General features: G+C 42.6%; 2 protein-coding genes across 8 annotated transcripts in view; both read right to left on the bottom strand.

Annotated features, from left to right (window-relative positions):
* Positions 1–3829: 3829 nt before the first annotated feature.
* Positions 3830–8785, bottom strand: use1 (unconventional SNARE in the ER 1 homolog (S. cerevisiae)). The gene is made up of 8 exons (XM_070961817.1): positions 8677–8785; positions 7901–7950; positions 7580–7658; positions 7312–7464; positions 7022–7037; positions 6553–6583; positions 6107–6269; positions 3830–5483 (listed from the first exon to the last, which is right to left on the bottom strand). Exons 1-8 carry the CDS (start codon positions 8773–8775, stop codon positions 5301–5303), a joined length of 774 nt encoding a protein of 257 aa, XP_070817918.1. The 5' UTR covers positions 8776–8785; the 3' UTR covers positions 3830–5300.
* Positions 8786–10303: 1518 nt separating this feature from the next.
* The window catches only part of LOC139329873 (myosin IXB), a 56371-nt gene continuing 46193 nt past the window's right edge, over positions 10304–20481 (bottom strand). For 4 of the 7 annotated variants that reach the window (XM_070960470.1, XM_070960465.1, XM_070960464.1 and 1 more), the window contains 16 exons: positions 19855–19973; positions 19155–19348; positions 18955–19062; positions 16876–17046; positions 16742–16783; positions 16515–16626; positions 16306–16379; positions 15494–15686; positions 15267–15395; positions 14945–15050; positions 14461–14592; positions 14174–14297; positions 13870–13920; positions 13029–13144; positions 12788–12927; positions 10304–12289 (listed from right to left, as the gene is read on the bottom strand). In XM_070960470.1, the coding sequence (XP_070816571.1) occupies positions 11739–12289; positions 12788–12927; positions 13029–13144; positions 13870–13920; positions 14174–14297; positions 14461–14592; positions 14945–15050; positions 15267–15395; positions 15494–15686; positions 16306–16379; positions 16515–16626; positions 16742–16783; positions 16876–17046; positions 18955–19062; positions 19155–19348; positions 19855–19973 (2362 nt within the window). In that variant the 3' untranslated portion in view covers positions 10304–11738. Of the gene's footprint in view, positions 12290–12614; positions 12667–12787; positions 12928–13028; positions 13145–13869; positions 13921–14173; positions 14298–14460; positions 14593–14944; positions 15051–15266; positions 15396–15493; positions 15687–16305; positions 16380–16514; positions 16627–16741; positions 16784–16875; positions 17047–18954; positions 19063–19154; positions 19349–19854; positions 19974–20481 lie in introns of all 7 variants that reach the window. The other 3 variants (XM_070960471.1, XM_070960466.1, XM_070960469.1) reach the window with 2 other exon arrangements.

Genomic DNA, 20481 nt, shown 5'->3' with positions numbered 1-20481 from the left:
GAAAAGGGTGAAAAATGTGACTCACATGTTCCTGGAGACCAAGGTGATGCCTTCAAATTAGTCATTTTGTCAGACCAACTATCAAAACCCAAGATCCAGGCTAACTGTTTCCTGTTTCCAGTCTTTATGCTAAGCTAAGCTAATGGGCTCCGGCTACATAGTTACCACACAGACATAAGAGCGCCATCACTCTTCTCATTTAACTCTCTGTAAGAAAGCAAATGTGCATATTCCCCAAAATGTCCAACTATTGCTTTAAATCTGCTGCTCTTCTGGCCAAATCAGAGGCAGACAAGCTCGTCTTCACAGCATCAGGCCACAAAGCCTCCTGTAGTACCAGCAGCAGCTGCGACCTTCAGTCCTGCCCACTGGGAGATCCTGAATCATGGAAAGGTGAGGGGGCAAAGAACCAAGAAATTAAGCCTCTCAGCAGCAGCACTACCTGGGCTCCATACATCAAAGGCTGAGCAGAAGCCAGCAGGGAGGTTTTTTCTTCCACTGGGGACTCTTTCAGCACCGCGCAGACTGACAAATAGGCTGAAAGGTTCAGTGCATTAACCCACATGTTGACACTAGGCTGCAAATACAGAGTGATAGAGGGGCAATAGGGGGCTGCAGGGAATGACATACGGCTCAGGTCTTTGGGGTTCAGTAAACACACAGTACATGCACCGGCGAAAACACACAGTGGCATGTACAGGCACAGCAATCATACAGCGGTGGAAGTGCTGTTACGGCTGGTTGGTTTATCTGTTATTTACTTCTTGGAGAATAATTCTCTGAAATCACACTGGATCCTCAGCTGTCACACATAGTGTAAGAGAGGTGAAAGTGGTCCTTCTGGGTGCTTCAGTTGCTTCAACAGTTCAGTCAGAGAGCTGCCACAACACAGCTGTACGTGTGTGTGTGAGCTTTGAGAGGAACCCTCATTAGACTGTTCAGACTGAGGAAGAGCCACAGACACAACATAACCACACAGACAGACAGAGATACAGACACACACACACGGGAGGGGGCTCCTGTTGAGGGAAACAGTAACGGCAAAATGAAAACAGAGAAACTCCCACAGCACCTGTGTCGACAGGAGAGAAGAGGAGATTGAGATCAGTGGCGGTGCAGCTCGGATCAGCAGCTCGAAGCATCAAAACGGGTCCGTGAATCAAGGTTCGCTGCACCAGAATTGGTTTACTGCTAACTTTCTAACATGTTAATAACATGCAATCCGTGTGTTTCTGTGGAGGACAGAGTGATAAAAACTTCAATGTAGATCCACGTCCGATCAAAGAAAAACTTGAGACTGAGAAAACTAAAAACTGGAAAATGAAAGCATAAAAACAGCCAGTCAATAAAAAGATCAGTGAGTTTATTGGCTCATGGAGATTTAAGTGTAAAATGTATAAATTCGGAGCCATTGCACACCGTTCCTGCAAACAGTTCTGTTTTCCATGAATGGGAGTATGTGTGTGCAAGGGTTAGTACAGTGACTCACGTTATAAGCTTAATAAGTGCAGCCTTTTACGCTCCCATTAGGTCATTAACATTACAGCACCTTCAAAACTTTGGCAGGAAGAACAAAAAAAAAAGAAAAGCCCTCTTTACCCTTTTGCTCCCTCAAGGAAGTACATGGAAAAAAGAAAAAAGAAAATGAAAGAAAAATCTCCTTCATCTCTGTAGGCAACCCAAATCCTCCTGTAGCTGCAGCCAAAAACTAAATTAAAAAGACTGGAGAGTTGTGGTGTTTAACAGGCACAGCGCAGCGCTGAGAGGGGATGGATGTTCTCTCATGCTTAACAATTTGTTCCTCTGCTCTCTGCTGTTTAGAAGGATCAAACCAATTAAAAGCAAACTACCACACACACACATTAGTTCACTATCTAATAACTCAACTACACCTGTAAGAGTGTGTGTTACAGTACTGGCAGCAGCAAAAATCTGCTTGTTATCTGGAAGAACCCGCATCCAGCACGAATCTCCAAGATGTTGATGACTTTCACATTGAAATGATGAAACACACGTTCCAAAAGAAGCTGGAGGGCTTTGTGAAACATAAATAAAACAGAATGTGATCACTTCCTCAACCTTTCTGAGGTGTTTAATGTGTGACCTCATCAGCTTCATTGATTTTTGTAAATATATGAATATTCTGAAATTGATGAAGCAACACGTTTCAAACAAGTTGGGACAGGAGAAATTAAAGACTGGGAAAGATGTGGAATGCTCCAAAAACACCTGTTTGGAACATTCCACAGGTAAACAGGCTCATTAGTAACAGGTGATAGTGTCATGATTGGGTATGAAAGGGGCATCCTCACCAGTTTGTGAACACATGATTGAATAATGGACTCAGGAACACTTAGTAAACCTGTTGTCAGTAAACATAGTTTGTTTGCAAATGATTGCCTTCAGTTTTGATTTATTCATGGCGCCCCATCTTTTTTGGAATCAGGGTTGTGTGTGTTCATGCAGGTATGTTCACTATTTGTCCTGATGTAAATTCTGTTTATTTCTCTTGTTGCATGCTTAGCTATTGACTAAATTTGTGTGTCTGGAGAGTCTGAAGTCTATAAGTTGTAACTAATGTGTTATTAATGATTAATAAATGATTCTGTGATACTTTATTGCTCAGTTTTTATCCATTAATAAAAACTGTGTTGGGATCTCAGGCTATGAAAAAAAACCCTTTTCTGTTTTTCACTTACAGTCACTTTTTAACAAGTCGTCAAGTCTGCAGTTCTCAAACTTAATTAGTTGAAATTACAAAGTTAATGTAGCATTATGCAGTTATCTTCTATAGTTGTATTAGATTAGAATAGATGTATTACTGTATTGCTAGTTTTTACTATGTTTGGTATTTTGGATACTTCAATCTATTTATGTGCAACATCTTCATCATCATCTTCATCACTATATGTATTAAATAAATGTAGAGTAAAAAATTTAAAATGATTAAAGTGGAAATATTCAGGTAAAGTACAACTGTGCCTCAAAACTGCAGTTAAACACAGTACTTGAGAAAATGTGCTTAATTATTTGCTTTGGTTACGGCTGATAAGCCCTTCATACCACACAATGAAGTTTTTCGGTGCAGAGCGTCAAACTCTATTTTCAGAGCGTCCCTGTGGGAAACGAGTGCAGGAAGGAATTCATTCAGGTTTCCTGGGTCAGAGGTCAAATGTGCCATGAATGAGCGCCACACATCTTGAGGCATTTGCTGAATCTGGGAACGTAACACGTGCCAGACTCTGGAGTCTGTGCAGGAAACTAAAAGGACACGGTCTCCTTCAGCTGATGGGATAATACGACCATAATGAACACGAGAAACCACACCGGCGTTGAAGTCATGAACTGTAGCATCAGTTCAAAAGCAGAGCTGCAGCCTCAGAGATCACGCAGGCCTGAGAACGGAGGCGCAAACAGCTGTGATTAAACTGAGGGATGACGATCCTCTGCAGTGACACAACCTCATTTGGTCTCCTGGTGGCCCGCATACCTCGGCTTCCAGCAGGCCAAATACCCCCCAGGGATCCTAAAATACACGGTAGGCCAGGTCCCGGCCCAGCCAGCCAGCCGTGAGGTGGGGCAGCAGCCAGGGAGAGGGGGAGAGAGGAAGGGCCAGGGGGCAGAGCTGCAAGCCTGGGCATGCCAGCCAGCTCCACGGGCCTCAGATGACAGTCAGACCGACAACACAGCAGGAATGTTAACCTGTTAGAAGCTTTTCCCAGCGTGTCCGCTCGCATCGAAAGTACAGTTTTGGAGCAGCGATTGCCAAATGTCATCAAGCTAAATGAAGCTGGAGCAAAAGCGGACAAACGCACAGAGTCACATATGGTCGCTGTGTGCTTTTTCTGTGGCCAACTGCCTTTATTTAGCCATACTTCAATGCTCAGATCATGTCTAAATGAGTAGTGGTGTTAATTTAGGATTCACGGCTTGATCAGGCCATTGGGGTCATGGAGGTCATTCTATGCTCATATTCAAAGGATAGGAGTGCCACACACTGGCCACGTGAAGTCACTGCATCAGTCATTCTCTGAACGACAGAGGGCGCAGTTTGGCATTTTAGTGAATGAGGAGGTCGCACACACAGCTCCCACAACACACATACAGCACTCACAACTATTAAGCCAAAACAATTAAAGAAGATGGCCGTGATTCAGCTTCTTCATACTTTCTGGAATTGATTACTTGCGATCCTAAACACACGCAGCTGCCGCCGCCGTCGATGATGTGAGCGGCTCTGTGGGGTTACAGTCGTGACAGTCATGAAAAACAAACTCTTACTTCATCAGCAGCCTCATCACCAACATGACAAATATCATCCACTGAATCATCCACCAAAACATACAGACTCACCACAAATAAACAGAACTGAGGATATTGGACATATGAGGACTAAAAAAAGACATCTGACAGCATGAAGCTGGACAAGTCTGCAAACACTGATGTTTGAAATCTGGTTTGTAATCTGTTATAATGTTTCATTTTGGTGAGACCATTGCGAGCACTTCACTTTAACCCCTTTATTAGCATCTATGAGCCCTACAGAAACATTTAATAAATAATAACACACTTTAAAGTCGCTATTAACTGTCACCAGACGATTGCCGATGGGCTCTGAAACTGCATTTCAGCTTGTGTGTTCAGCCTCTTTTGCTCTCTACATGCACCGTTTACCTTCATGTCTTCATAGGAGCAGTTAAAGTGCATTATAAACTATCTATTAAACATTTATATAGTGCTTATAAATGCTAAAGAGGAGCAGTTAAAGTAAAGGTTTGAGTATTTGCATGTCCACAGTTAATTCATAAGCCAGATTTTTTTATATTCAGTATTCAATTAATTCAATATAGTGTTGGAACTGTGGCAAATAAAGCATATAGTAGATGGAGGACGGTTCATGAGCTCTTTCAGATGTGGACAAGAAAAAAAAAAAGTTCTACAAAAGATGACTTTGGTCACACTAAATGACAAAGTACATACATGTAGTGAGCGGCTGCTCGCCGACCTGATGAGGGATTCAAATAATTAAGGCTCGGTCCCTGCCGTCCGGGCATTAAGACAAGAAGCTCCTCGTCTCCTTTCGTGCTCTGCTCTGCTTAAAAAAAAGGAATACTGATGCTTCAAACCACATTTTAAACGGTCAGCTTCAAAAGTGCAAGTGTTTCGGTCCATCGAACGGAGGCGCTCTGCTTCTGACCACTGTGATCTGTGCCACACACACAGACATGCTGTAGAGATCTATGAGGCCTGTGTAAACACAGCAGGATGGGGGACTAAGAGTTCGGGACCGTGGGCGCTCATCATCGGAGTCTGGGGAAGATTCTGATGAAGAGGATCATGCTGATGAAGGTGAAGGAGACCAGGATGAGCATCAGCCACAGCAGCCAGTTGACGGACTTCTTGGTGTGCTGCTCCAACCGCTCCGACTCCGTCTTCAGCTTCTCAAAGTTCAGGTCTGCCTGACGCATCGACTGGCTCAGAGTCTGCGAGGGACAGGAACAGGCAGCTGATGACGTGCACATGGAGATACACAGACTGGTTTTCATGCAGAGGGTTTGCGGGTTGGCTGTGAATGTTATTTGTCTAATGCTTCCCACCTGCGGACAGAATTAGCTCAGACGTGGCACCAGGAGGAGGAAAATGTTTAAAGAGACAGAAACAGAAAATAAAGATGTGAAATCTAAAAACCTATTTGGTCCGTTCATGGTAGAGTCTGACATGCAGGTGAGGAATGAAAGAAATGAACCATCGACAGACCCACGTGCTTCTACCTCATCTGGCCTTCATCAGTAACAGTCACCTGGAACTTTTTAACAAAACATCCTCTTTAACATAATGATAATAAGAACGACAGTGGCTCATCACACAGCAGAAGCTTGTAAACATCTGTTCCTCTGCTTGGACGATGGATTAACCATTAGTTCCCATAAACAAGCTTATTTACCGTCTTATCTCATCTATTCTCGTCTCTGTTGAACTTGGGGTCTATAAATGAAACAGTGCTGAAGACAGACAGGGTGTCCTTATTTGGGCTGGTGACATTTCCTCTTTGTGGGTAAACGTTTCACATTTCAACCCTGATGCTGTAAAGTGTCCATCCAGCTACCTGGTTGTCCTGTTTGATGATGTTCTGTGCTGCCAGGGTGTTGTTCTTCAAATTTCTGGCCAGGTTCAGCATGTCCTCTGCCAGCTTCTCCTGCAGGTTGTGGTGGTGCTGCAGGACGGCCTCCAGCTCTGCAGCAGACTGACGCTCATCCAGAGGAAGACCTCTGCGCAGAAAGTCTGATTAACGTTTTTATTTTACTGCAGGCACGGAGCTGAGGCTCTTATCCGCTGCCATGAAAAAAAGGGAGAAATAATGCTCCCAGGGTGGCTGCCTTTTTAAAGCGTTTAGCAGGGATCATGATGATAATGACACACAGACACAGATGAAGAAGGTGAAGCCTGATGTTTACAGAAGCCATCACTGCTTGTTACAGCGTTACATCTATATAAATGCAGTGTAGTGGACATTAGCTCAGACAAGAGACCAGAAAAACTGAACAGCTTTACCTTCTGTTCCGCAAGTCTGTTTCCGACGTGCCTATAGAGAGGAAAGGAGAACACCACCGTCCTAAAATATCACTCTCAATCAGAAGACTAGCATGTTTAAATGCACAATATATAACATTTCCACGTTAAAATGTCTGAAAACAACTAGATCCATGTTATATATGTTGTTGGGTTGTGTACTTGCATTATCTCAAATGTTTCCAACAATGTTCAAATCCAGAGAAATCATCATTTTATTCAACACTAGATTATACGTCAGAGAGGCAAATGTGACTAAAAGTAAAGTGAATAAAACTATAATACATGACCTCGACTGTGAATGTTACTTCACGAGGCCATCAAACTATATCGTGTTGACTGACAGACCTCTAGAGGCAAAAATGACATACTGTGCATTCAACATGAAATAGCATTTTTTAATCCAGATGCTGAGTTTAAGATGCCTTTGAATTCCAAAAATATCTCTTACCTTTGCCTGACAACCCCTGTAAAGAAACCAAAGAAGAAAATGTATTTATTAGTATTTTTCTTTCCTCAAAAAACCTCAAATCTGACAACATTAATTGAAAGCCAGAATACAGTCTGGTGTAGGAACTAAACCAGCTGTAAATGGACAATGATCTGGACTCAGTAATGCAACAGCTGTGAGCAATCCAATGCAGATGTCCTCCATCAGCTCTTTTTTCTACGGTGTGGTGATGCTCAGGAGTGAACTGCCTACGTTTCATCTCGACTAGCCTGCGTTTGAGTTCACCCTACCGTGCCGAGCAGCTCGTCCCTCATCTCCCCTGTACACCGGGCCTTCGTCTGCATGTGGACAGTTTTAGTGGCGGGCATCCTCTCATTGGCTATTGTGGGTGTTCGCCCAGGTGCAAGGAACTGATTGGCTAAAGCTTTTTCTGTCGGTGAAGACTGTGAGTGAGAAGGAGGGAGACATGAGATCAGAAAACTGAACAGGAGAAACAGAAAATGCACAATATGGAAAATGATGTTGAAAGTGATGAATTTGTCAAATACTGTCTCTGACCAGTTTCTCTGCCTCTAGAAGTCCTTTCAGAAAATCGACTTTTCTAGTGTATTCAGTCAGTACTTCTGGTGTGGGTTTGCTGAAAAGACACAAGTTGTTACTAAACATAATGAATAACAATACTGGGGTGAGCAATGAGACAGATGTTATGTTCAAAAACATTAGAAAAAAACAGGGTGTTTGTGAAACCTTGCATCAGAAGATCGAGCGGTTTGAAAGCGTTCAAAGGATTTCACAGTACGTGTAACATGTGCGTAAAGCCACTTATCTGTCAATAGTAAAAACTATTGAAACATGAAGATTGGGGTTGAGTGACGTTACCTCTGACTTTTCCTCAGAGCCACCAACATCTCCTCCAGGGCAGCAACATACTAGAGGAGAGAAAACACAAACCTCTGACTATGATATGAAATACATGAATGAATGAAACGCCCAGTTTTAGTGGAAAGTGTATTGGAGAGGTGTTGAATCACCTCTGTGGTCAATCTGGAGGCTTTACTGCAAACTACAGCCCCCAAAGTGACCATGAACGCCTCTCTAGGACAGTTTCACTGTATTACACTGCACTATTGTAAGACAGGTGTACCTAATAAACTGGAAACTGAGTTTATATGAAATTGTAAGCTGTGGTCTACAGTCTAAGGATTTATTATTATTTTTTTTACTGTGAAATCTACTTTAATCACAGTAAAACAAGCACTTCTATATTGTTTGTTATATATATATATTCAGATGAATTTATAATTTCTGGGTGATTTTAATGCGGTATGCAGGTGAAACACACTGTGTAACGTTTAGTATCGTTGGTTGAGAAGTAACGCTAACGCTAACTTATATCTGCCTATAGTAAGCTAATTAAGCAAAGCTTAAGATCTGCAAAGCAACTGCACGCTGGTGAAATGTTTTAATGTGTCGCAGAGGAAAATATCGCTGACCGGTACCAGCTGAGAAAATCCTGTCACTGGTTTCAGTGACGACGTGGCTAACAGACCGAGCTGCAGCTAACAACAACAACAGTCATGCTAACTTGAGCTAATGAAGGTCAGAGAAAAACGGCGCTGAGCGTTAAAAAACACTCCATGTTGATTTCGTCTCACCTTTTCTAATCTCCATTCAGTTTCTCCTCGTTTCTCCGACGCTATAGATTCACAGCGAGACAATAACCGGATAAAATTGATTTCTAATCTGGAAGCCATGTTTGAAGTCTGACACACCGTCGAAGCATAATGACGTCATCGTGGCGTCATTTTACTCGACGCGGAAATGGGCGGAGCGTCACGGTAGGCTGGCTAACTAACGTTAGCTTTAATCTTAAACGAAGTAATAATTAATCCAAAGGTTTTAGCCTATATTTATATGTTGATGAGGTTTATAGCGTTGTTGTATACATGTAAACTAAAATTACCCCGGTAACACATTTTTCTCCGTTAAAAAGAAAACTTTTTAAAGTTAACGTACATCAAAACTTAACTGTGACTTACATGCTCAATGACTGACCCGAGCTCATGTTTTTGTGCTTTTATTCACCACCATATTGAAGTTAGATTATTTAATGACATGTTGGTATTAAATTCCAGTTATGTATTGCATGTACTTTATTGTTATCTATTTTATATGTGCACTGCTAGGTAGGTGAAGTATTTTTTTTAAATTTCTTTTGGAAGTGCTATTGTACCAATAACTACCTTCCCTGCACACAGGCGATTTCAATCATTTGTCCTTATTAGACCTCTAATCTGGACTTGTTTTGACTGACAGTTCACTCTTGACACAGCTACCTTCAATGCTGTTATCAGTGAATGAATTCCAGTGAATCTGAGTTGAGCTTTAATCAGCCCGAGTCATTTAAAACAACTATGTAAATATAATAAAGATATCTGGGTGTGAAACGAAGAACTCACATACCTGACCTGAGATTTTGTTAAGCCATTTCCTGCTGGGTATGACCTTATTTCATTATATCACTTAGAAAATGTTTACTTTGGATGGAGAAAGAAAAAAAAAAAAGTTGGTGGTGTATTAGTATGACAAAATGTAAACTGATCACTCATTTTTACCTGTTAATCCTGAAGGGAGGCGTGATATTGTAAAAGCTGAGCATCATAATTAGTACAACAGACAGGCTTGATGGTTGTAATTCCATGTAGAGAGGAAGTTTTTTATAATCTTTGTGTCCTGTTAAAACACAGCTCTCTACTTACCTTTGAGCCTCAGGTTTATCGAGTCATTGCTGCAACTTCACAGGCGACAGTGAAAGTTTTAATTTCAACAACCAAAACTTTAGTTTAGGCCAGAGTTAATATCACAATATCCTTTTTATAAAGAAACATTCTGATGTAATCTGTCACGATCTGTCACATGAGAAACTTGTGACCACAGAATGAATGTCAAACAGGGAGGACTTTCATCCTGTGGTTATTTCTTTTGATTCAAAGCAACTGTTCGACTTATCAACACTTTCAATAACACCATTTATGCGACTATTAAGGACTTCCTGTGGGACAGAGAAACTTATCCAGCTTTTCCCACTTGAAACAGAGATGCAGCTGTAGCATTCAGGTGCTGCTCTTGTGGCTAAATCTAAAAATTTAAGCACATGCATTCGTTATTCATTAATTTGTGAAAATGTTATTCTCTAAATTCATATTTCTCATCAAAATGTTTGTGTCGATTGGCTGAGTGTGTCTTAAGCATTTTTGAGACTAATTTACAGAGAACTTATGATGAACTCTCGTAGTTCATAGTTTAGATGAAAACAGGACACCGTCTGCATATTCCTCTTAACTTAAAAAAAGAAAATCACATTTTCTTCATCGTCTACTTTTAAAGTTTTGTTATGTAACACTGAGAAACTTTTTGACTGAGCCTGATGAAAACACACAGCAGCAGGTGTTACAAGCATCACGTTCTGTATTGTCATGTTAATACTAATAACCATTACAGTTCACGTCATTCAGTCCCAACCATACACTCTCTGTTACACATTACACAACAGAACATCGTCCTCATAATACAGACAAACTAACAGACATCATTCAACAGCAGTCAAAGAGAAACATTAGTATTACATTTCATACAAAGTTGACCAAATCTGTGCTTCAGCAGAACCTGCTCATTGTGTTTACTTTGAATGGCAGGCACGGTACAGCTGAGTGAAGCCAAGTTCATTTTTAGGAAAGGATAAGGTGAGTTCAAGGACTTGAGGGCTTTAAAGACATCGTGGCACGGCTGTTGCATCAAGGCTGGGTTCGTGTTTTTGTTGTTTCAAAAGGAAAAAAGTGGCGTGTGCTGCTCCCATTTCCCTTTACTATGTGAGGAAATGACTTCCTATCTGGGGTTTGTTGTGCAGTAGATAGAGGGTAAAGGTGGAAAGATGGCGTTGTCCATCGCAGCTGTTGTGACGAGGCACCTGTACAACGGTCAGAATGTGCATGTTTATGGTAGGTCCTTGTTTCAAACATGTCTCATGTCGGTTCAGTAAAATTACACAAAAGTCTCAGACAAAGGTACCCTCTCTTTATCCCAAATAATCATCCCTCCCACTCTCTGCAACACTGTCCATAACATAACATGAGAAATGAAATGAATTTGTCAACTCACTGTACATTACCAAGGCACTAGCTAACATTTCTGCGAGCATGTTTCGCTCATTAGGAGAACTAAGAAATGAAAAGTGCGGCTGGAACCTGCAATATTTCCTTGAATTAGCACAAATGTTTAAAGAAAAAAAAAGGGAGAAAGAAAACCTGCTGGTTCATCGTTACGAGGCTGGAGAAAAACACGCCTCTGTCCCAACCGAGTCATCAACAGTCACCACAGTATATATATTAAAATGGTAGAAAAGGTGCTTGGCAACATCCTGTCTGGTTATTTTGACTGTCAGAGGACAACAAGACTTTAGACACATTTGTAGTTCCTTGATTGGTTCTCACTGATGACAGCAACTCTAACAGCCTCCATTTTGTGTCACTCGTTTGTAGATCCACTGTTCATTCACATGTTCAGATCATGTTCCTCTGCTGTGATTCTTGATTCTTGGCTTTCTTCCATCCATCACTGCCATTTGTAGCAACTGTCTATCATTTTTATTCATTTCCTGTTGTCTACTCTGAGGTGGTTGTCCATAATCTGCTTCACCCTCTTTTCTGTTCTGTCCTAGTCAGACGTCATCGTCCATATAAGGTATGTCTGGATCAGAAAAACGTCTCTGGCCTGTCGGTGCTTGTGTATCGCGGTGCTGGTGCTGGGGAGAGGGCATTACCATGGAGATGGAGGTGGAGGAGGAGGAAGTGGAGGGAGGGCAGGAGGAGAAATGCATCAAGAGGTCACACTCTGGGCTGTCGATGTAGAGGGACTGGGTGCTGCCTTTACGACGGCCGGGCTGCTCTCTTCTCCTGACGTAGTTTATCCCTGGATTTCCAGGAGGGATGTGAGTCTCCGCCGAGCTGGACGCTGCAGACTGGGACAGGACGCCTGGGGGGAGTTTAACTGTGTGTGGGATGACGGGATTGCGACGTTGCAGCGGATGCCTGAAGGTGATGTTGGAGGATTCAGAGGTCGAGGAGGCGCAGCTGAACACAGAGGAGGTGGAGCTAGCAGGGGTGAGGTTGGGCAGCGAGACACGTCCGCCAGGGACCACTCGCTGGGCCAGGTCTGGTGGTTTGGGTGGACAAACTGGCTTGCATCTCCTCAGCTGGGCGCCACCTCGTCCTGGAAGAGATGGAGGAGAACAGAGGAGTTGAGGAAGTAGGAGATACACGTTTTGCTCAAAGCTACTTCACACCACAATCCTGAAAGGGTGAAGACCAATGGAAGATCATGCAACCATGTTATCTACGAAAATGTATGTTCAGTGAGGCACAATTAGGCAAGCATTTGATTGGACACGTGCCAAATGTTCAATTAATTAATTTGGATTACGTTTGAGCATGCTTCTGTGCCGCACATGCATTTACATGCATACATGGGTGTGCAGACGTATGCACACAAACACACACACACAAAAACACACAAACACGGTTGCTGTTCCTCCAACCTGCTTTGTTACAGAGCAGACGTCACAGCCCATCACCATCACTGGTCCAGACCTGCACCACAAAAGACAGGAAGGGCCCAACCCAGCGGCCCCGTGGTCTGGTCAGAAACCCACAGGTGAGTGAGAGAAACAGGTAGAAGGAAGGAAAGACCGGACTGTCCGTCAATACTGACCTTCAGGCTCTGAGCCGTGAACAGAAGAGCGCTGCTGCTCGTCCAGCAGACTCTCAGAGCTCAGAGAGGCTTCAGAGTCCAGGTTCTCCTGGTCTGAACCAGGCTGCTCCATCTCTGGCAGTCGGCAGGCCAGATCCTCTCTGCGGAGAAACAGATGACGAGGATACATCAGAGAAATGAGCGACCGGAGAGGGATGCTACGCTAAGCTGGACACAGAAGTAACACAGGATGCATCCTTACTTCTCCTGTTTGATGGACTTGATGCGCTCCACCAGGTTCTTCTCAGCCTCTGTGTCTGAGTCCAGAGGCTCGTTTTCAGGGACCACACTGAGATCAGAACTGACTTTCTCGTGCACCTGCAGAGGAGACATCACACAATGATACCTCAGCCAAAACCACTTAAAAATGTGCATCATGTAATTACTATATAAATTGAATTATTCATATAATAATTACACAATGAACATAAATGGCCTCAAAATAACACACTGCACATCCCAAACTGAAACTGATCTTGTTAGTGAGGAAAAGACAAGAGGCCAGATGGTTCATGCATCCGCACATCATCTGTGAAACAGAAGAGCTTATCGGTGGGAAAAAATAAATGCTGTGATACAAAAGAAGCAAGTAAATACATTGAATCCACCCTTTCAAACAGTACTGAAAGGGGTTTCCATACGCAAACAGCCAGGACACCACAATCCAGAAACCTCCAAAATATAAGATGACTGTCACATTTGTGGTCTTCTTTCAAAGAAAAATGGAATAACAGAGGAACACACAGAAAAAAAAAGCATGATAAACCTTAAACTCTGCAAGTCACACTATTTCCTTCAATGTGACACCATCCCAGAACCATCTTGTCCTCTCATGAAGAGAGCAAGAATAATGGCAAACAGCGACATGCAAACTACTACCAGTTAGTACGGAAGAGTAAAGGAGAAAAAGGAGAAAAAAAAAACAAAACTCAAAACAGCCAGAGCGTCACCCACATCTTACATGCCATGCACAGGCACATGGCACCCTACTACACACTACAAATACTAGATCTACTGTACCAGGAGAACTCAGTCATACATACCACCACTCCTTTGTAAGGAGCTGAGAACCTGAGAGGTAAATGCCAGAAGTGCTAAAGAGAGACAAGGAACATCGGCCATGTTACCCATGTGACCTAAGAACAACAGCGTCTGACTCTGGGCTACAATGCTGTAAATGTTACCATCTTGTAAAGTTTATTGAGTGTGTGATATAACAGGATATAAATGATCAAATTTCTTCCCTCTGCGTTCAGGCGTGAGGCTGAACAACGGTCTAAAACTTGATGTTCTTGCCATGGTAATGAAACCACACTAAATCGAACGCAGGTGATCCAGTGTTCTCACCGTGTTCTGTCTCTTTAGTTTGAGCTGGTTGACAGCCAGAGCCTCAGCGTACTCCAGCTGCTCGATCTCCTCCATCTTCTCGTTGTAGCGCCGGATCTGTTCATTGATGAGCATCTCCAGACACCTACGGCGGAGGAGGGAACGACAAGAACAGTGCGTGCAGATTTACAGCTTATTCACGTCTTATGTATGTGATATTAACTATGAACGACAGAATAATGGGTTCGTTTATATCGTGGAAAAGCTAAAGGCAGATTTTGCCGTGTTTGCTTTGATGACAGTCTTACGTGGTGGTCTTGGCGACGTCCTTCATGCTGAGCAGTGGGTCAGCGCTGTCCGGGCAGCGCAGGACACACGGGGCAAAGACTATGGCCAACGAGTTGGGAGACATGCGGTTGTGAGCCTCCACTTTACACACCCTGAAAGAGAATACTAGGATATTAGCATGTAGTTTGGCTGTATAAAACGGAAATAAAACAGATTGCAGTCATCCCACCATCCTTGCATGCGAACAACTGAGCCTTTCCAGGATGCCCCTTTCACACCCATTCACGATACTATCACCTGTTCTTGCTTGAAATGTGTTGCTGTTCTGTTTTATTTATGTTTTACACAGCATCTTGACTATTTTGGAATCAGGGTTGTAGTTCCATGTACAAAATCCAGATTGTAAAATAACCGCTAAGGTAATTGGAATATTTATTTGTATGTTTGAAACAAGTCAGGTGACAAAACGGCCACCAAAGAAGGCCACAATGAGGGAATCTCTACCTGACGAGGTGGAAGACGAGTCTCTCCAATGTGTTGTAGTTTGCTGTAGGAAGCTCTTCCAGCACTTTGTATATAGCATGAAGCTGCTCCTGCTTCTCTGGCAGTTCTACCAAGAGAAGAAAACACATCATCAATGAGAACCCCATGAACACTAATAGTCCAGTATATTTTTGAAAAAGCCTCTATTTCATTTTAATCAAAGCTGATCAATGTTTCCACCTTACATGTCTAATTTTAGTGTCACCAGTAGCAGATAAGGAAAAGACCAGCACACACTGTGTACTGTCAAATGCTGCCCCCTGGTGGGGAATGTCATCCTCACCTACTGCATGCAGGAAATCATTGTAATGTGTGAAGGTCATGAGTGGATCTGGGAGCTCCCGCAACCACTGTTTCACCAGGCCCGTCACTGTGTGGATGGGATAGTCTTCAAGGCAGACCAGGTGTGGATCTAAACACATCAACAGAAAAAAAAAATCAATAAAGGAGCCATGACAGGTTTATGTATGTTTAACTGCACAGTTCCCCAGCTCCTCATAAATGTCTCACCGGTTTCGAGTCGCTGGTGCAGCTCTTTCATGCGGTTGGCAGAGCCAGACTTGCGGTAGATGCCCTCGGTGTAGAGGCCGTGCATCTCGACATGCTCCAGCATCATCTCCAGCACCATGGGTACCGGGTTCTTATCGCTCACCAGGTGACACACTCGCACCCCGAAGTGCTGACCACCAGACTCCTCATCGCTCTGTGATTTCAGAGTGACAGCAGCAGTCAGTCACAAGTCACCACAATAGATCACACGTTCCTTATTGCAATAAAATTCACCGTCTGATTTGAAATATAGCTCCTTATAACCTGCTCTGTGTTCGAATTTATATGAAGAGAATTTTATGACGAAACTCCCCAGAGCTTTACACTAAATTAAACATAAGACTTCAACATATTAATGCAATATAATATAAAGAGTCACGGCCCGGCTCCACTTCTCCCTTAGCTACTGTTCCACTAGCTTTCTTTGCTCAGTATTATTGTCACAAAGGATAATTTACATCAGTCTTTTTGAATTTTGTCATTATCGTTCATTATCACAGCTCTCACTAGGCTTTGGTAGTGCTTCTCTAGCTAGTTAAAATGAGGTGCTTAAATCTGCTGAGCCAGTGCTGTAATGGTCATTTATCTTTGAATACAGGCAGAAAACACACATAAAGTGCCAGGTTTCAGACCTAATGTGAAAATATGGTTGAGTCTAGTGGAGCAGTGACTATCTTAAGAAGGACATCTCTATACTAAACCATGTAAGCTCAGCATCACTCCAGAAGCACATCATTAATCCAGGCCTGTCATTTCTATAAATAAAAACGTACCTTTTTGGCACAGAAGGTGGTGCAGTCAGTGACTATTCTGCAGAGGCACTTCTTGTGACACACCATTTTGCAATCTGTACAACAAGATAAAAAGTAAATTGTGAATGAGCACAGGAACTAATTTCTTCTTCTTCTTATTTTTAATATGTGAACATTAATACAATCAATGTAGACACAACAAAAACAGTTGTGTTGTGGTGTTAACTCACAGCTGCACATATAGGCCTTCTCCATGCCCCAGATGAAAGAAGAACACTGGTCACATGACTGCATAATGTTGACCTGATAGTTGACGAAACTATGATCCAGGGGGCTCTCCATCTAACAAGACAGTCAGTCACTCAATTAGAAATCATGATCTATTGTAAATTACAAATCATTGTTGAAATACAATGAATGTAGATTCAAGGAAAAAGTTGAAGCTTTGCGTACTCACACTTTTGTCTTTTTTCCTCCTCTTCTTCCGAGCTTTTGCAGGCTGAAAAACACAGAGAGCATAAGCATGGATACACCATATTCTTTTATATCTGGACTTATTAGACTGAATGATAACGACTCTCAGTGTTTCACCTTTGCAGGCTCAGCCTCCTCCTTCTTCATCTCTCCTCTGATGAAGCCATCCAGCACCGACTGGAAGAGGTTGACCACAAGCTGGACTTCTCCTTTCTGCTTGTCGCCCGCCAGGTGGATGACTTTGTTCTGGTAGCCTGTCATCAGACCTTTGTAGCCAATGGTGGGTTTCTGGTAAAGTTCAGAGGACAGGAGAGAAAATGAGGAGGAGAAGAGGGTGGTGAGGAAGACCAGTGTGTATTATGTGTGTGCTACAGTGGCTTGCAAAAGTATTCATACCCCTTGAACTTTTCCACACTTTGTCACGTTACAGCCACAAACATAAATATATTTTATTGGAATTTTATGTGAAAGAGCAACACAAAGTGGCTCACAATTCTGAAGTACAAAGAAAATTATACATGATTTAATTTTTTTTTTTAATTTTTTTTTTACAAATAAAAAACTGAAAGTATTCAGCCCCCTTTTCTCTGAGTGCAACCAACTGCCTTCAGAAGTTGCCTGATGATTGCTGAATGCTGAATGTTGACCTAATGACTAAATACCTGTCCACCTGTGTGTAATCTAATCTCAGTACAAATACAGCTATTCTGTGATGGCCTCAGAGGTTTGTTAAGAGAATATTGGGGAGCAGACAGCATCATGAAGTCCAAGGAACACACCAGACAGGTCAGGGATAAAGTTGTGGAGAAGTTTAAAGGAGGGTTAGGCTATGAAAAGATTTCCCAGGCTATGAACATCTCGCGGAGTGCTGTTCAATCCAGTATCCAGAAATAGAAAGATCTGCTTGCAGTTTGCCAGAAGCCATGTGGGGGACACAGCAAACATGTGGAAGAAGGTGCTCTGGTCAGATGAGACCAAAATTGAATTTTCTGGCCTAAATGCAAAACACTATGTGTGACGGACTGCACATCACTCTGAACACACCATCCCCAAGATGGTCAGAGTTGATGGGAAGATGGATGGAGCCAAATGCAGGGCAATCTTGGAAGAAAACCTGTTGGAGTCTGCAAAAGACTTCAGACTGGGGCGGAGGTTCACGTTCCAGCAGGACAACAACCCTAAATGTAAAGCCAGGGCTACAATGGACTGGTTTAAAACAGAACATATTCATGTGTTAGAATGGCCCAGTCAAAGTCCAGACCTAAATCCAATTGAGAATCTGTGGCAAGATCTGAAAACTGCTGTTCACAAACGCTCTCTATCTAATCTGACTGAGCTTGAGCTGTTTTGCAAAGAAGAATGTGCAAAAATTTCAGTATCTAGATGTGCAAAGCCAGTAGAGACTGTAATGGGAATTCTTACCATTCATCTTCTCTGCTCCTCAATCGTGAACCAAATGATTTCATCTTTTCTTTACTCAGTCGTAAGCATTCACTACCTTAAAGCCAAATGATTAATAATGCCATTTGATTAGGTGTATGTACTGTATGTGTTGATCTGCTGACCATGACACCACAGATGTACTCATCTACTGATTAAGGGAACATCCTAATGTGTTGTTCAGTCAGGACAATGATCAATCAGCTGATTGATCATTGTCCTGACTGAACAACACATTATGACGTGCCTATTGTGCTGACATTGTTCTGATGGTAATCTCGTCCTATTTACAAGAAAAAGTATTGTATGTAACCTGACAACTTCCCCTGTTCTAGGCTCTCTTCTTGCCGTCTCACTCGAGGCAGCAAGGATGAGTCCGTCTGCAGACGTAAGAATAACCTCCCAGAAAGACAACTTATGACTTTGTGCTTTTTAACACAAAATTGCCAGAATAAGACATACCCCAAAAGACTTGCAGCTGTAATTGCAGCAAAAGGCGGTTCCACAAAGTATTGACTCAGGGGGGCTGAATACTTTTGCACACTGCACTTTTCACTTTTTTATTTGTAAAAAGATTTAAAATCATGTATAATTTTCTTTGTACTTCACAATTGTGTGCCACTTTGTGTTGGTCTTTCACATAAAATTCCAATACAATATATTTATGTTTGTGATTGTAACGTGACAAAATGTGGAAAAGTTCACGGGGTATGAATACTTTTGCAAGCCACTGTATGTGCCTGCAGACAGACTCACTGGCAGAGAATACATGGCTTTGATGGTCTCTCTGAACTGCATTGTGGCTGTAACAAAGATAGCCTCTGTGGCTGACAGCGACTTCCCCCTGGAGCGGAAATCATTGACCTGTAAGAGAACACAAAGCAAAAATATTTTAATGGGTCAATAAGATAAAATGATTTCCTTTAACATCTAACATCTGGTTGCTTTTCATTCACCTGGTTGCCCAGAAACTCATCGAGGTGTCGCAGCTCATTGGCGTTGGTGATTTCCCGATCTAGCGAGGCGTTCCACTGCTCAGACACCCGTGTGGCACGACTGATCTTGATGGTGGGGTTGCGGCCTAAACCTTTACCAGCACGGTCCCCATGAGGCTGGGTAAGGGGCCGAGATGGATGTCCAGACGATGGGGCTGAAGGGAGGGAGAATGTTTTAATACTTATCATCACAGAATGTAGGAGGAAAAGGTGAGTGAATGATATGTAGACCACTTCTCTGCCTTCTTTCTTAACTCAAACCTCTATGGCAGAATGTACAGTAGGCATAAGTACCACAGAGGGAAGTTATTCTGTTAGTACTGAGCATGATCCAGCACGGGTCACTATTTTCTCAGAAAGCAAACAGCAGGATTGGTTCAGGCCTGAGAATAATAGTGATAACACACCTGTGTTTTCTTTGCATTTCTCATTCCATGAGGTGTGATAAAAGTGGACTGCAGCACTCTAGCAGCTGTAGGGCAGTTTGTGTTTGGCAGTAAAAAGACACTGATCTCAATATCTGCTCTGAAAATTTAAATATAATCAGTTTAGTCATTTCAAATTAAAGGAATTACGTTAATCTCCATGCTCCATTAAGTCCTGTCATTCTCCTGAAGCTTGACAAGGACACACTGAATGGTACCATGCTTGTATCATTTACCTTCCCCTCCTGCTGGCCTGTCGTTGAGAAACTGAGTGAGTGGTAGTTCTCCGTTGTCTGGAGTCTGGGCCTCTTTGTGCGGTCGTTTTTTCAAAATCTTGCTGAAGAAACCACCTGGCCTGCAGGGCACAGAAACACACGGAGAATACCCACAAACCTAATGAAACCAAAATGCTGTGTAGCTCTAAAATAACTCATAGTGGTAGACTGATGCTGGAAACAGGGACGGGAGTTTTCAGTGTGGCTTCACAATGTCATATCTCACAACTCACTCACTCATTCCTAACAGCAGAGTGAGGTTTGTCTTGTGTTCTTAATTACATGCCTGTTTGTAACTCTTTGTTTCTTGGCAACAGGGAAAACAGATCATTTAAGTAAATAACTAACATGTCCACTTTTTAAAAATACCATCAAAACTGATTTACCCTAAAAGAGTCTATTTTAAAAGGACCACATACTTAAGCTCTGCTCCAGCAGTGTCACCATAGCAACAATACAAATGAAAAACAAAGCAGTCCACCCGATGCCTTCGTCTGACAGAGCGCGGGCCCAACGACTGAGCCGAAAGCGTACATTTTTGGCATATAAACCCATTTATCTGAAATGTAGTTATCAGGTATTTCCAGC

This window comes from Chaetodon trifascialis, chromosome 4 (assembly GCF_039877785.1).
Source record: "Chaetodon trifascialis isolate fChaTrf1 chromosome 4, fChaTrf1.hap1, whole genome shotgun sequence".
Taxonomy (NCBI): Eukaryota; Metazoa; Chordata; class Actinopteri; order Chaetodontiformes; family Chaetodontidae; genus Chaetodon; species Chaetodon trifascialis.
Note: the sequence above shows the minus strand (reverse complement) of the source record. Positions and strands in the feature narration are given on the sequence as shown.

What these genes read in the sequence shown, in the direction of transcription:
- use1 (XM_070961817.1), bottom strand. Translation starts at nt 8,775, where the DNA reads ATGGCTTCCAGATTAGAAATCAATTTTATCCGGTTATTGTCTCGCTGT. An exon ending in CTGAATGGAGATTAGAAAAG is followed by an intron (nt 7,951 to 8,676) that starts GTGAGACGAAAT and finishes TCTCTCCTCTAG; the next exon opens with TATGTTGCTGCCCTGGAGGA. An exon ending in TTCTAGAGGCAGAGAAACTG is followed by an intron (nt 7,465 to 7,579) that starts GTCAGAGACAGT and finishes TCTCACTCACAG; the next exon opens with TCTTCACCGACAGAAAAAGC.